The 17,217-nt window shown below is 43.3% G+C and overlaps 1 protein-coding gene across 1 annotated transcript in view; it reads left to right on the top strand.

The window, feature by feature from the left end:
* The window catches only part of COL4A4 (collagen type IV alpha 4 chain), a 155,161-nt gene that overhangs the window by 33,014 nt on the left and 104,930 nt on the right, over positions 1 to 17,217 (top strand). Inside the window, exons 5-7 of the mRNA XM_001110249.4 lie at positions 12,928 to 13,062; positions 14,203 to 14,247; positions 15,381 to 15,497. Coding sequence (XP_001110249.4) covers positions 12,928 to 13,062; positions 14,203 to 14,247; positions 15,381 to 15,497 — 297 coding nt within the window. The remainder of the gene's footprint in view (positions 1 to 12,927; positions 13,063 to 14,202; positions 14,248 to 15,380; positions 15,498 to 17,217) is intronic.

Raw genomic sequence — 17,217 nt, 5'->3', positions numbered from 1 at the left:
AGGCTGGTCTCAAACTCCGGACCTCAGGTGATCTGCCTGCCTTAGCCTCCCATAGTGTTGGGATTACAGGCGTGAGCCACCATGCCTGGCCTCGAGTAAGGATTTCTGAACAGGGTTGGGGAGGCCTAAAGAGTAAACGAAGGATCCCTGCCTATCATTTAATACTATTTGGCCTATTAATAAATTATAGTGGTAGAAATAGCGGCAGCAGCTGATGTCTACATGGGAAAATAACTCCAACTAACTAACATCATTTCAGTAGGCTGAGAAGTATCTCTTCAAATTCAGCATCCATGCATGAGAAAAGAGAGAAAAGAAGCTTTTATCTGCCTACTACACTGTGGAATGTATTACCTATTTTCCAAACAGACCAAGTCTACGTGTAGAGCTGACGTATCAAGACTCTGCCCTGGGAATCCTAGTTGCAGTTTGGGTCTGAAGGCAGGTTTGGGCACATCTGCCCTGGTCAGTCATCTCATTAACTTGTCAGTGATTTGCAACAGGGCCTTTGGTCCTCATGTGGAGTTCAATTCCATAGCAACAATTGCCACACTGTGTGACCCAGCATGACCTGGGCCAGGCTGGGTGCAGAGCTCAGCAAATGCGGGGCTGCGCTGAACTTGTTATTGGCAAGAAATAATGGCTAGCGATACAGGTGCACTCAAAAGCAGGGCACAGTTTGGGGGAAATATTCTATTACATAGGAAAATAGCACGGAGTATAAGGATACCTCTTTAGTGCAAATGTAACATCTGACTAATTAGCTAAGATGAGGAATTAAAAAGGTTTTAGGAAATAAAAGCAAATTTCTCCTTTCAAACCACCATATTCAATAATTTGCAAAGAAACCCACAAACAGCTGTCTCCAAGGTGCTTATTTCTCTATAACACAATCTTTTTTTTTTTTTTTGGACGGAGTCTGGCTCTGTCACCAGGCTGGAGTGCAGTGATGCGATCTCCGCTAACTGCAACCTCCACCTCCCGGGTTCAAGCAATTCTCCTGCCTCAGCCTCCCAAGTAGCTGGGACTACAGGCGCCCGCCACCATGCCCGGCTGATTTTTGTATTTTTAGTAGAGACGGGGTTTCGCTATGTTGACTAGGCTCGTCTTGAATTCCTGTCCTCAAGAGATCTGCCTATCTCGGCCTTCTAAAGTGCTGGGATTACAGGCATGAGCCTCTGCACTCGGCCTCTGTCACACAATCTTAACTGCAACGAATTATAATGCCAATAATAATACCTTTCCATTCATTTGGCAAGTAACCATTGAGCATTTACCACATGCCAGGCATCCACCCAGGCCGTGGAGGCCTCAGTCATAAAGAAGAAAGTCCCTGCAGGCTGGAGCTCAGAGCCGAGCCGAGACAGACAAGATTCCCCTCCAACCACTATTTCTGGCTGCCTGACGAGCGCCAGGCACTGTTTGAGGTGCTCGAGTCACATCAGGGAAAAGACGAGAACAAAAATCCTTGCTCCATCCTCAGGTGGACAATGTGGTGCCCTGGCGTGCTTTGCATGGGAGCATATGGGGGTCAGGGCACAGGGAGCTGTGGGTTAGCACTTGAGCTCGAACCGGGTGGAGTTAGAACTCTCCTAGCCGCAGCCCGGAGGAGGAGCCTTCCGTCAGTTGCTATGGCTGTGTAACAAATGACCATATACGTGGTGGCTTAATACAATAGAAATGTATTCTCTAGAGGCCTGAAGTCCAAACACAAGCTGCTGGCATGCCAGGCTCCCTCCACGGCTCTGGGGGAGAACCTGCTCCTTGCCTCCTTCCACTCCTTGTGGCATCAGCAGTCCTTGGCATTCCTTGGCTCCCGGTGGCCTCACTCCAGTCTCTGCCTGTCTTCACGTCGCCTGCTCCTCTGTGTGTCCGCATCAATCTCCCTCTGCATCCTCCTTATAAAGGTGCGTGTAGTAGCATTTAGGGCCCACCTAAATCACCTGGGAGAAACTCTTCAGCTCAAGATCCTTCACTTTATCAGGTGTTTTGCCATCTAAGGCAATAGTCACTGGCTATGGGCTCAAGACATGTCGTATCTTTTCTTGTGGCGCCAGTCAGCTTCCTACAAGTGTTCAGACAAGGGGAACAGCCGCTCGGGTCCTCAAGTGGGACAGAGACTGGCTGGCACGTTTGAGGGACTGAAACGTGACTAGAGAGGGGTTTGGCCGCAGTGGGTAAGGAACCCGGCAGCAGGCAATGCTGCTTAAAAAGCAGACGGGGGCCGGGCACAGTGGCTCACGCCTGTAATCCCAGCACTCTGGGAGGCCAAGGTGGGTGGATCATGAGGTCAAGAGTTCAAGACCAGACTGGACAACGTGGCGAAACCCTCTCTCTACTAAAAAACATACAAAAATTAGCTGGGCGTGGTGGCAGGTGCCTGTAATTCCAGCTACTCGGGAGGCTGAGGCAGAGAATGGCTTGAACCTGGGAGGCGGAGGTTGCAGTGAGCCGAGATCGCACCACTTCACTCCAGCCTGGGCGACAGAGTGAGACTCCATCTTAAATAAAAAAAAAAAAAAAAGAAAGAAAAAGAAAAGCAGACAGGTTTTCCTGCATAATAAGAAATTGTTGAAAGATTTTAAGAAGGGAAGAAGCAGACTGGATTTATGTTGTAAGAAGATGATTTGGTGCTGTTTGGAGAATGTGGCTGGTGGCAGGTAACGTAACATTAGGGAAAACCTGTTCCGAGGCTGCTACAGTCAGGCAGGTAGGAAGTCCTGGTGGCTTAGCGAGGGGGTGAGTGTGGAGGGTAGGGAAGTGGATGGGAGGTAGAGATATTTGGGAGGCAGACTTGATAGGAATGAGGAGACTCACCTGGGGCAGTTGAGTCAGGCAGTTAGAGGCACGTGGGACTCCCAGGAGAGGTGTAAGCTGCTGTGTGGACAGCGGTGTATGCTCAGGAAGCACATTTCAGGGGCAATCATGAGTCCAGGCTTGGACTTGCAGTGCTTGAGGTCAGCTGGGTATGTGACTGGCGCTCAGAAAGAAAGGGCTGGGCTAGGGAGGGACACGGAGGGATTGTCTGACTGTGGGTGAAGTTGACTCCTTGGAAATAGATGCTTTGGCTGGAGAGAAACTGACAAGAAGCCAGGGCAGCCCTGAAGAGTTCTGGGGGAGACTCCAACCACGAGGAAGAGGGGCCAGCACACAAGACACAGGTGGGAGCAAATCAAGGCAAGGCCAAGGGGCAAGGACGCTGGGGAACGGCAGGCAAGAGGGAGGAAGAGTCAAATGGATTAGAGCTCATCAGGGAGCTCACCAGGAGCCCTTAGCCTTGTTTAGGCCCCACAGCAGATGCAGATGCCATGTGTTAAAATGGGAAAACCCTTCTCTAGTGGCCTGGCGTAAGGGGTGACCTTGTTTTTCAGTGGAAAAACCACGCCTCCTGGTTCTCAGTGCAGGGTTCTTCCCACTGCACCATGCTGCCTCTTAAAATCTCGAATGAGTGTTACTCCAGGCTAAATCCCTCGGTTTACCCCTATTTCATTGTGAACAAGTGCGGTTACTTTAAGGTACAAGAAAACAGTCTGCCACTGCAGTCCAGTCTCTGGGTTGTCTACTGTTGATGACACCTTTTGTTAATTATTTTGCTAACTCTTCCTGATAACCAAAGGGCCTTTTACCTGCAATAGGGGAGACCCCGGGAGGCACTGCCACAGGATTTGTGAGTGATGTTGTAGTGCCACCCAGTGGCTGACTGCTTGAATTACAACCAAGCCTTAAAAAGGAGGGACGCATTAAAAAAAGGGAATGATAATAATGGATTAAGAATAATGAAACTCATAAAAGGATGAATATATTTAAAAGAATATTTATTAATTTTAATTGTGGAAGTTTTAATTGATCATGTAATCCATGAGTATATGTTTAGAATTTATACTGTGCAAGACAGTGGCCAAGATGCTGGGATGGAAATAAAAATGTACATGAATCCCTGGCTACAAAAGATGTACCAGAGGCCAGGCGCAGTGGCTCACGCCTGTAACCCTAGCACTTTGGGCGGCTGAGGGGGGGCGGATCACTGGAGGTCAGGAGTTTGAGACCAGCCTGGCCAACATGGCAAAACTCCATCTCTGCTAAAAATACAAAAATTAGCCAGGTGTGGTGGTGGGTGCCTGTAATCCCAGCTACTTGGGAGGCTGAAGCAGGAGAATTGCTTGAACCGGGAGACGGAGGTTGCAGTGAGCTGAGATTGAGCCACTGTACTCCAGCCTTGGTGACAGAGTGAGACTCTGTCTCAAAAAATATATACTGGAAGACAGCACTCCAAGCAGAGATTAAGCAAAGTAGCATGTACAAGGCAATAATGAAAAATAGGTGATGACGTTATTTAGTCATTAATTATTTTGGGGTAGATGTGGTAGTTTGGAGGGGAGTGAAATTGATGAGGACTGCGGTTAAATGGAAGCAGAAACCTTGAAGTCAGAACCGAACAGCCTCAGGTCCTTTGTCTCATGTCTTTGAGTCTCAGCTTCCTCCTTTGGTAATGAGGTCGTAGATACAGGGATGACTTTCTGCTTCACAGGGTGGTAAGGATTCCATGAGAAGAATGTATGAACACACTGTTGTGTTGAGGCTAGATTCATTCATGGTGGCAGTTATTACTGCTACTGTTATGATGATGATATTTTTGGTGGAGGGATGGCAGAATTGGAGCTACAGTAAAGAAAGACTACTCTGACGTCATGGAAGCAAGCGTGATTGGGACAGAGGGTGTGGGTGTGGAAACTGCAGGGAATAAGGTTGGCCCGTGTGTGGAGAGGAGATTGTCCCCATTGCAGGTGTTGGTGAAAGCAATGACACCAGGAAAGGGGAGACTGAAGAAGACTCATTGATGGTTGCATGGGGCAGTGGGGAGAAGATCAGGGTTAAGGAGACGAGGGAGATTGGTGCTTGTGGAACCCATGCGAGAGATGACAAGACCATGGGCCAGGTGCTTGGCAGTGGGAGGAAGGTAAGACGGGAGCATGAGATTTGGGTTTTGGTCCAAAGCGAGATGTGATCGACTTGGTCATGAGAAGGACATGGAGAATGAGGGAAAGAGGGTGACAAGGCTGGCAGCTGGATGGTGAGCTTAGAATGATGCCAGGAACAGAGTCACTCACTTCAGTGACAGGGAAGGAGGAGGCAGTGGACTGAGCTCAGCTTTGACCCAATGTGTCAGATGAATTAACAGGGCAAGAGGATGCAAGAAAGTTTCTATAAAACAGTTGGGGATATAGGATAAGACCAGAAAGTTAAATTTGAGAACCACAAAAAATAGAGATCTTCGATTAATTCAATTAATAACATTGTGTCCTAATGAAAGTTTATAAAAGAACATCGGGTATATCTGGATAGATTGTTTTTAAGTGTAAAAATAGGAAAAGGCTTGAAGGGATTGAAATGTCACTCCAGGCATGGCATGAGCACAGTTTATTGGGTGGACCCTCCGTTGTGCTAGGCTCAGGCTCAGGTAGGGGGAAGAGGAGAGGTTTGGGAGAGAGACTGACTGGTCCAGGTGTGAATTTGAGCTTGCTAGATGTGAGGGCCTGAATAAGTTACACCTTCCTTCATCTAGATGGGGATCATAGCCTACATTTTTCAGTGTTGCTGGTTGCATTAAATAAGGTAAGGTATGCAGCATGGCAGCCACATAATCCATAACCAAGCCTAATAAATACATCCCTTCACCTTCCTGTGACACTTTTGATGATCAGTGTCATGGTCTTAGGGTTCAAGGGTGATTTGGAAAATCTGTATAATTAGTATAACAAAAGCCTCTTTCTTGTTTGTTCAGTTATTCATTTATTTACACTTTGCACTGATTTAACTTCTGGCTGAGAAGGAGTGGGACGTCATGGCAGAAAAAGTGTGGCTGTACATATATTTGTAGTTGTTTATTTATAGGTGCTTCTCCTAGTGCTCCTACTGATAAAATGACAAGCAATTTCTTAGATTTTTGTCATTCCACATAGGTTTTGGTCCCTGGGGCAACCAGATCATTGCCAGCCAAAAAGGCTGTTTTGAAGATTTTGGTTTTTGAAAAGCACAATACACGTCCTCTTATCTTTTGGTCTCTTTTACCAAGTTGTTATGAAATAAAAGTAATTTTATCTTAGCCCTGTTCAAGAGACATTCTAGACTTAGGCAACCGACAAGGGACAAAATCCTAAAGGAATGCCCTGGCCTCAGAAGACAGGGAGGCCGGCGATTCTGTGTCCGCTTTCATCTCCTTCATCCTTTATTTGTACAGCTGGCCGGAGAGCCTCCTGCTGCTCTAGGGAGGCGCAAATAACAGGTTTGATGACACGGTGTCAATCTGGCCTTTGAACCAAAAGAGAGAAAGAAAGGAAGAGATGATCTAGTGGCTTCACATGGCATGCCAGAGTTTCCTCAGCTGTCAAGCTGATTGTCATTTCTAGATTCAGCGGCTCTGTCTTCTGACTTCACCGTCTCACACTGAAATTCAGAAGCTGCAGAGGCAGTTGCGTGCACACGGTAGCCAAAAAACCCAGGGGTGCTGTGCATCTGAAAGACAGCCATTCCACTGGGTAGTTTTTCTCTTTCTACTCGACTGAATCTGGCACAGCAACCTGTATTATAGCAGGTTATCGTTGGTGGTGGAGAGTGCGGGGTTAGGACTGGGTGAAATATTTCTTTAAAGATTTTTTTTAAATGACGCAAAATTCCTGTGATTATTTAATGATTCTCTAGTTATAAAAATGTCTTTTATGGGCCTATTACTTATGTCTATTCGTCCTGAAGTGAATTCTATTATAACCTTATGAAAAAGTAAGCCTACGGATTTATTCGTAAGCACAAGTTCTTTCACGGACCCGTCCTTTTACATGAAACAATTTAAAGAAAATAGAATTATTCTCTGTATGCTGTGAATAAATTATTTACTCAAATTAGGTGAACTAACACATGACTATTTTAAAGATTGGTGTTTGGGAAATTTTGGTGAACAGTTTTCTGACAGATTTTGTGCTGTTATTCAAGGTTTAATGTATTTCCTTTAAAAATTTATCATGTAGCAGAATACTTATTCATACGAAAAAACCGCACTAAATACAAAATCACGAAGTCTTCCTGGCTGTGAAAAAGGAGACATTTATGTGTGTTTTTCCACCTGCAAAGTAGGAGTAGTACTTGCCGTTTCATACAGTTGAAATAAAGACATAACAACACCTACATTATAGCTCAACAGCAAAAAGCACCAGCATCCCTATTCTTCAGTCATTGTGGTGTGAAGTCGTACTCTGCACACTGCTGTGGAATCGTTGCCATTTTGCATAGTTACTGTTAACCAATGTTCTAGGAATGACAGTTTAGAGACATAAGAAAGCATTTACACTTATCCCTTTGCATCCATGGGGAATTGGTTCCAGTTCCCCTGTAGATACCGAAGTCCATGGATACTCACGTCCCTGATATGAAATTGCATAGTATCTGCATATAACCTATGCACTACCTCCCAACTACTATAAATCATTTCTAGGTTATTTAGAATTCTATGTAAATGCTATGTACAGTATACAGTTGTTATACTGTATTTTAAAATTTTAAATTTTTGTTGTATTGTTCTTTTCTGTTTGTTGATTTTTAAACATTTTCCATCTGGATCGGTTGAGGCCTCAGACTGGGAGCCAGGGATATGGAGGGCTCGTCTTGCCTTGTGCCTGCTCTAGGGGGGCGGTGGTAGAGGTGGGCTACCTTATGGTACCTTGCCTTGTGGTAGAGGTGGGCTACCTTATTTTGTGAAGTGTGTGTTGTTCTTTGCCTTTCTTACCATCATGACCTTGGGCACTTAGACTCGGCCCTCCAGGAGCAGAGGTTGGGTGGCTGTGAGTTTGGGAGAGACAGACAAGTAAAGAGAGGATGAGAGTCACGGGTGAGAGTGTTACTGCAGAGGCAGCTGGGAGAGGCATCGCCTTCTCCAGAACGGGCAGGAGATCAGGGGAATCTTTCCACTGGAGCCTTGAGAGATGAATCAGCCGGAGGCAGAGGGGGCGCTCCCGGGACAGGACAGCCTGCGCCAACGCTGTGAAAGAACTGAGCTTGTTTAGAAATCCGGTACAGGGAGGTCAGGGTGGCAGGCTGGGAGGAGGGAGGAGATGGGGAGACAGAGAGAGGGGCTAGCATCCTTCGATAATGCAAATAACCATTCCCTGCCTTACTTTTTTTTTTTTTTCCCCAAAGTATTTTATAGGGGCAGGGTGCAGTGGCGCACACCTGTAATCCCAGCACTTTGGGAGACCAAGGCAGGAAGATCACTTGAGGTCAGGAGTTCTTTTCTTTCTTTTTCTTTCTTTCTTTTTCTTTCTTTCTTTTTTTTTTTTTCTTTTTTTTTTTTTTTTTTTTTTTTTTTTTTTGAGAGCGTCTCGCTCTGTAGCCCAGGCTGGAGTGCAGTGACGTGATCTCGGCTCACTGAAATCTCTGCCTCCCTCCCGGGTTCCTGCCATTCTCCTGCCTCAGCCTCCCGAGTAGCTGGGACTACAGGCGCCCGCCACAATACCTGGCTAAGTTTTTGTGTTTTTTGTAGAGACGGGGTTTCACCGTGTTAGCCAGGATGGTCTCGATCTCCTGACCTTGTGATCTGCCTGCCTCGGCCTCCCAAAGAGCTGGGATTACAGGCGTGAGCCCTGCACCCAGCCGAGGTCAGTGGCTCAAGACCAGCCCGGCCAACATAGTGAAACCCTGTCTGTACTAAAAATACAAAAATTAGATGCGTGTAGTGGCACACGCCTGTGGTCCCAGCTACTGGGGAGGCTGAGGCAGTAGAATCGCTTGAATCCGGTAGGTAGAGGTTGCAGTGAGCTGAGATCACACTACTGCATTCCAGCCTGGGAGAAGGAGCCAGACTCCGTCTCAAGAAAAAAAAAAAACAACAAAGAAACAAAGTATTTTATATGGCATTTTTTCAAATCAGCACATGTTTCTATACTAAATGAAGTTTTATTATTCTTGCTGTGGTGTTAAACGTTTCCGGTCCCTTTTTTCCCCTCTGCAAACTTCCCATTAGCTCACTGGATTCAGTATTACATGCCTAAAATGAAACACATTAAAGAGATTTACAGTCAGTTAATTGGCTGCCTCTTTGTCAGTTACCCTTTTATATTCAAGTGTGCATTTTGGTATGTATCTAAATAATACATTACTGTAAAGTACTGCATTCACAAAAGATAATTTGGGGGAGTTTATGTATATAAATTGCATGCAAGATGAAAAGATCGTTCCCAAACTTAATGAAAAAGCATTTATTTCCTGAATTTTATATTTAGAAAACATGGGAGCTTTTAAATTATGTTAATTAATCTTATTTCTAACACAGGTTAGACAGAAAGGTACTCTGAAGTGATTTTTACTTTTAGATTGTAGTTTAGAATTTGTGCAGTTATCTATTTTAACTTGATAAGCCCTCACAATGCCCCAAATGGTTTGTGCTCATGTGATTACACTTCATATTTTATTGTTGTCTTTTTCGTAATACATATTTGTGTATCTAAGTTTCCTTTAAAATTCTAAGCTTTTAGCATTTATAGGGATACTCAAAAAATAGTAGCTATTTAACAATGATGAATGAGCATGAAGAAAAGGGAGAATACATCTAAAATATAGTTTTGATTTGTAAAATTTAGGCAGATGTTAAAGGTTGTCAATCATGTTTGTTGAGTTAATGACTTAATGGTGAACAAGAAGTGGTAATTAATTTTTATTATAAAGTCACTTCTGCTGATGGTAAGATGTACACAAAGTATGAGGTGGGTGAAAAAGTAATTGTGGTCTTTGCCGTTGCTTTTAAAAGGCAAAAACCACAATTACTTTTGCACCAACCTAATACAATGTAAAATTTCCCTGGCTTGTGTTTTCACTTCTGAGACATGCAGTTTCTTTTATGCCCTAGCAAAGTTCATTTATAAATGTCTATTTAGGGAAACTGTTTGTTCTTTTGTTTCTCTACTAGTGGGATTATATGACATACTATTCTGTGGCTTTTCTCCTTTAACAATTATTCATTTATAACAATAATATATAATAACAATAGTTAGCATTTGTTATGCCAGGCACTATGCTAAACACCATTACATACATTATTCTTTTTATGCTCATAAGCCATTGACAGATGAAGATGTGGAGGAACAGAGAGGTTAAGAAACATACCTAAGGTCACACAGCAAGTCAGTGTGGTCCTGGGCTTCAAACCCAGGAGGCTGACACATAACCTGGGTGCTCAGTCACTCTGTTTCTCCCTCATGAGCTTGGGGAGAATGTTCTATATTGGCCTGGCAGATGGAGTTTGCTGGTGGCTTGCATGTGCTGTTGGGGTCCCACACGTCTTCCTCAGACCTGTTGTTTCTGTGCTTGGGCTCTGGGGGACTTTGGCTGCTGGCATCTGCATCTCTCAGGGCTTTTTTCAAAGCCGCAGAGGCACAGTTGGCAGGCACTCCATGCCCATCACTGGGGCCCTCAGCCAGGGAGATAAATACCCCCACTCCCTTCCCCTAGGGTGGGATAACACTGAGATGTGGGCTCCCCTCAGAGTTAAGTCCCAGGTGTCCACAGCATAACTGACCTGAAATTGCCCCTTTCTTGGTTGCCCTCACTTCCCTGGGTCTCGCTCTGTTCCTGACCTGCACCTCGTTCATGTCTCAAATGGAGAAGCTGGTCTCATTGACTTCTTGTCCTCTCTGTTGCTCCTGGAGCACCCCGACGAAGTCAGACTGTGAGAGGTTTCGCTGTTTGAAGGCACCCTAATTTATTCACTGAGTCTCAGGTTGGTGCCTTTCCCCTGGATTTCCGGTTTCTGTTGCTGTTGCATATAATACTGTGGTGAATGTTCTTGCACTATTCTTATGGGGCTCCTGCCCATCTCCCTCCTGGTGTCTGGGCCTGGCCAAGGCCAGCAGCACTATCTAAAGTGACATCCTGGCCAGGCGCGGTGGCTTATACCTGTAATTCCAGCACTTTGGGAAGCTGAGGCGAGCATATCACCTGAGGTCAGGAGTTCAAGACCAGCCTGGCCAACATGGTGAAACCCAGTCTCTACTAAAAATACAAGACTTAGCTGGGTATGGTGGCATGCAACTGTAATCCAGCTACTCAGGAGGCTGAGGTGGGAGGATCCCTGGAACTTGGGAGGCGGAGGCTGCAGTGAGTCAAGATTGCACCACCGCGCTCCAGCCTGGGAAACAGAGTGAGATCCTGTCTCAGAAAATAATAATACTAAATAAAAGTTAAAAAGAGTGACACCCCAAGTGTAGATCAGGACCAGGTGGGTCTTGGTTACTGTTTCCTCCTGTCAGGGTGCTCTCTGACCTTCTACCCAATGTGGAGTTGACCACATTAGGAGCTCTGGCCTTCAGGCTATGGGATTGTCTGGGGCCCTGTGGCTGAGCCCTGGTTTCGGAGGGTGGCTGCCTAGCAGAATACTTCCACTTGCCCATGAAGTATTTCTTTCATGGGATTGCACCACTTCGGGTTGCCAGAGCAGGGCTGGCATGCTGATTTCGGGTGACTCAAGTTTTTATGTATATGGGACTCCGCAACAAATATTTCGCTCCGGGCCCTGCACTCCCAAGGGGCAACCCTGTATTAACCCTGGAGACCTAAGACATCTGATCTGAGCAGATATCTCCTAAACCCTGCCAAGCTTTTCTGTCCAGACATCAGGACTTACTTGCTTATTGAATGCAGTCATCCATGCTGTTTTGTGAAGCAAGAAGTTATAAAATATTTTTTCTTAAATCTTTGCAAACATTTTGAGAGGTCTGAAAAATTGCAGGTCAAACTCTTGACCTCAGGTGATCCGCCCGCCTCGGCCTCCCAAAGTGCTGGGATGACAGGTGTGAGTCACCGCACCTGGTCGGGATGTCACTTTAGATGGTGCTGCTGGCCTTGGCCAGGCCCAGACCCCAGAAGGGAGACGGGGTAGGGCCCTGGGGCATGGGTTCTGAGGTAGGAGGCCCCATAAAGCTTCTTCACTTAAAACAAGAGGTGGCCTTTTCATTCATGGAAAGTTGGTTACATAAATTTAATGTGACATGGAGACTAATTCCAAAATATGACTAAGAAATTAGATAAAAGCAGCGAAAAAAGAAATGTTGTCCTTCGAAAGGGCAGGCAAATCGTTAGTTATTTGAAGTAAATAAAAGATCTGGCAGTTTCTCTTACTCTATTTGTGTCACGAACATAAAGGTAAATACAACTTTAATTTTTTAGTTTCTTGCTTCATTAAAAAGCCCAAGATCTCTAAATTTGATTGACAGAATGAAAATAGTAAGATAACTATAATCAGTTGATATATGTGTTTCTGTGTACACGCATACACACATACTGCACACATACATACATGAATACATGTGCAGTACTTGAAATTTATCATATAGCTTAATACAGATTGAACAGGGCAATGCCACTATTATCTTTTAATTAAACCAATCATTTTCTTTTCTTGTCTTGTCTTTCTTTTCATTTCCTTTTCCTTTTCTCTTTTCTTGCCCTTCTTTTCTTTTTTTTGAGATGGAGTCTGTCTCTGTCGCCCAGGCTGGAGTGCAGTGGTGCGATCAGCTCACTGTGACCTCTGCTACCCAGGCTCAAGTGATTCTCCACTTCAGCCTCCCGAATAGCTGGGACTAGAGGTGCATGCCACCATGCCCAGCTAATTTTTGTATTTTCTATAGAGATGGGGGGGTCTCACTTTGTTGCCCAGGCTGGTCTTGAATTCCTGAGCTCAAGTGAACCTCGTGTCTCGGCCTTCCAAAGTGCTGGGTTTATAGGCGTGAGCCACCATTTCCAGCCATTTGTTTCTATTATCAGAGTTTGTGCAAATTAGATTTGCACAAGAAACAAGTCATCTGTAGGCCTGAATGACTATATGTTTGTGTTAGAAGACAGTAATTAAGAATTGTACCCCCATTTCTTTTTAATCTTTCTTCTCAGGGTCCACCAGGACCACCGGGGCCACAGGGTCCATTTGGGCCCCTGGGAGCCCCAGGACCCACTGGGCTTTCAGGAGAGAAAGGAATGAGAGGGGACCGCGGCCCTCCTGGAACAGCAGGGGACAAAGGAGATAAGGTAAGCCACATCTTATATGGAAATTCACATGAACCACTCACCAGCAGTACTGTACTGGTTTTTGTTTTTGTTTTTTTAGACAGTCTTGCTCTGTTGCTCAGGCAACATGCAAGTGGTGGGATCTCAGCTCACTGCAGACTTTGCCTCCCGGGTTCAAGCAATCCTCCCACCTCGGCCTCCTAAGCAGCTGGGATTATAGGCGCATGCCACCATGTCCAGCTAATTTTTGTATTTTTAGTAGAGATGGGGTTTCACCATATTGGCCAAGCTGATCTCGAACTCGTGACCTCAAGTGATCCGCCTGCCTCAGCCTCCCAAAGTGTTGTAATTACAGGCCTGAGCCACTGTGCCTGGCCAGCACTGGAGTTTTATGACCATGAGTAGTATATACTTGAACCTTACAATAAATGAAGTCCCTGAACTCCTCTGCGAGAATCCATCCTTGTTCTTGGCCCCTTTCCAGAGGAGCATGTTCCTCTGGGCCTTTAAATACATGCGTGTACCAGTGAGAAGTTACATTGTTTCATGGCTTTTTATAAAACCTACATGACATTACTGTACGCATCACACTGAGGCTTTCTCTTTTCACTCAACGAGATGTCTTAGAGATCATTCCTTATCAGGTTACGTAGATTGAACTTATTCCTGAAAAAACATTTTATAATATGCCATAGTATGAATAAAACTATAGTTTATTCCCTGTTGATGAGCACTTGAGATTCTACCCCAACTTTGGGTAGTGCAGGTGTGCCAAAATAATCCTATAAATTGCCTGTGTTCACATTGAAGGGTGTGTTACTCCAGGATCGAGATTCGGAGCAGTTAGATTTCTGTTCACAGCATGTTGAACATTGAAGGGTGTGTTACTCCAGGATCGAGATTCGGAGCAGTTAGATTTCTGTTCACAGCATGTTGAATGATTTCTTGAAATCAGTACAGCTAGGTTGTTTTCCCAAGTACAAAAAAAGGCGCAAGAGTTGGTTCTGAAATGTTGGCTTTTAGACTCATCGATGTAAAAAATAGGTGGCGATGACTGCTCCGCATGTTCAAATCTGAGTAATTAATTGTTAATGTTTTCAAGGAAATCAGCTTATTAATTTAGTAATTTTTATAACTTCGTTTTATTTTCTGGGATTTTAGGGCCCAACTGGTGTTCCTGGATTTCCAGGTTTAGACGGCATACCTGTAAGTATCCCTAAATTTTCTCTACTTTTTAAAAAAAGGTGGAAGTACTCATCAAAATCCTTAAAACCACATGTGTATATGCATCAAATATATATTTATATAAACCACAAGATATCTATAGCAAATATTTGCTATATATACTATAAGCACAATAGTATATATATATATTTTTTGCCATAATATATATCTACATATATAAAAGATATATATTAGATAGACAAGATATAGAATGCATTAGGTTGGTGCAAAAGTAATTGTGGTTTTTGCTGTTACTTTCAATGGCAAAACCCCCAATTACTTTTGCACCAAATATATTATGTATATAAGATATATATAGTATGTACACTATACAATATATGTCTTATATTTTGCATAAACTATAGTATATACTATATATCTTATATCTTACATATAGTTTATATATTACATATCTTATATCTTACATATAGTTTATATATTATGTCTGTTAATTATATATTACATAACATAAAACATGGTGCAAGATATATTAATATAATATATGTTATGGTGCATGGTATATATTATATATAGCAAACTCTGTTTATATTTTCTCATTTGAGTGCATGAAAGGGTGTTTACATTTAAATTTGGTACAGTAACTCCCACAGCAAAATACTTTACTCGGAAAGCAACATTTTCAAACAGGTTAGAGAAAAAAATTCCAAAATATGAGCTAGACATACTTGTTATGTCAAGTAGAATGTTCTTGAAATAAATGCATACCCATAAGGAATGTTTTTATTTGCGGATGAGTCCTAATATTTGTAGTGAGCTTAATACTCTAATTTCTCATATGAAAATGAAATGGAAAAAAAAGAGGTAAGTGGGAGCTTTATAATTCTTTATAGTATTTCTAAGGATTTTAAGGAAGGTCCCCTCCTCAATTTCCCAGAGTACTGCAAACTAAATTAGTTTAAATTGTTATCTTAAAAATATTTTAGGTTTTATTTTCACATGCTACATAGCCTTTTGGGGTAGAGAGAAAGTTTCACAAAACTAAACAGTAAATGTGTGAATCACAACTGCCATAATTTGAGTATTCGTATTATGCATAATCTTTGTGTTATGATATTTTTGCAAAAATGCTTCACTTATAATGTTGTTTTCTGCAGGGGCACCCAGGGCCTCCTGGACCCAGAGGCAAACCTGGTAAGTGTGGCTACAATGGCTCAAGAGGTGACCCAGGGTTTCCAGGAGGAAGAGGAGCTCTTGGTCCAGGAGGCCCCCCAGTAAGGCACCCACAGCTCATCTTAACAGGAATCTTAAGTGAAAAGGCCCTATGGTGGTACAGGCTTGATGTATTCAAGAAGCAGAGTTAATACAAGTGTGCCTGGGGCATTGTCAACAAATGAGAGTGGCTGGGGGATAAGGACAGAGAGATAGGCAGGACTTAGAACATGCAGGGCTTTGTGGATGATGGAAGGAGCCTAGATTTTCTCATCCATGTTAGGTAAAGGCACTGGATGGTTTTAAGGAAGGAAGCAACCTGATCTGATTGATGTTTCATTAAGATGTCCCTGGCTGCTGTGAAGAGAATCGATAGAAGGGGAAAAAGAGCAGAGAGACCAGATAGCAAAATGTCAATTGTTTATCATTCAGGGTTAATTGCAGAAACATAAACCCTACTAGGTATTTTGAACAGAAAGGAATCTGATACAGGGAGTCTGGCACTTATTATAATAGTTGGAAGGGTAAAACTTAGGACCACACGAGACCACTGATGTCAAAGGTTCACAGCTAGCTGAGATCCAGAGTCAGGAAGCTGTAACTGCACTGTGACCACAGCCTCTCACCCCACGTCTAGACACTAGCAAACAGAACACTCAAGTTTTTGCTTTCCTGCTTGGCGGCAGCAGCAGAATAGGAAGAGAATCTCTTCCAAATTTCTACCTTCCACATCTCCTACGTGGAACCTAATTCACATCCAGTTATAAAGGAGTCTGGGCAATGAAGTTTTTATCCTTCTAGTCCCTGTAATGCAAGAAAATCCTTCGAAAAGCTTTGGAATGGATGTCCAACAACAGTTGATAGTATCCAGCACTTGAGGGAAACCTTACAGCTCTTAGTATTTTTTTCTTCAGAATTTTGGACTTTCATTTAAACACAACTAGAGCAAGAGCCAACGCCCATATTCCTTTTCTCTCTCTCTTTTTCTTCACTTAAAGATCAGAGATCATGTGACCTCTCAAAATTGTTTTTCTGTGATTTTTTTTTAGAAGTATTTCTCCCTTCCTTAATCAAATATCATTTCACAAGTTTCTTTCTAGAAAATTTTCTTAGTATGACCGCCATAATCATTCATTCTGCTGTCACTCGTGAGTCTCCCTTTTGCTCCAGATCCTAGAGGAACTGATCTGAACACTAAACTTAAGAAGAATTTCCATACTCTCATTTTTCTTCTGGTATCAAATAAGAACCACCACCACCTTTCATTGTTAAGTTTTTCAACCATCCTTTACTTTCAAACTCAGCCATTTGAAAACTCAAGTGCAGTCTGGCGAATGCACATTTATTAAGCTCCTCAAATCGGGCCAAACCTCATTCTACAGATTCATGAGCATTCAAGAGAGCAAGCGTTCTCGGTTTTAACTTTAACATAGCATGCAGTACCGACCCCAATCCTGAAGTTTGCCGTTAACGGTCTCTGTGCGAAACAACCAACTTCCCCTTGACTCATTTACTGTACAGACACCCCTCACTTTGCACAGTAATGTAAGAATGACCAGGCAAACTAAAAACCACACAAAGAAACCTGATCAACTGATGAGAAAATTACTATTGTCCCATGACCTTTAAAATGTTTTGTTAAAACATTAGAAACTTTGTCAGTTATAAATATATAAGGAAATGAAAAAACAAAATATTTATTTAATATACTGTAATTTGAAACATTGAGAAGCAAAGTGTTTTATTTCTTTGTAAAAACTTATCAAGAGTAGTTTCAACAGT

This window comes from Macaca mulatta, chromosome 12 (genome assembly GCF_049350105.2).
Source record: "Macaca mulatta isolate MMU2019108-1 chromosome 12, T2T-MMU8v2.0, whole genome shotgun sequence".
Taxonomy (NCBI): domain Eukaryota; kingdom Metazoa; phylum Chordata; class Mammalia; order Primates; family Cercopithecidae; genus Macaca; species Macaca mulatta.
Note: the sequence above shows the minus strand (reverse complement) of the source record. Positions and strands in the feature narration are given on the sequence as shown.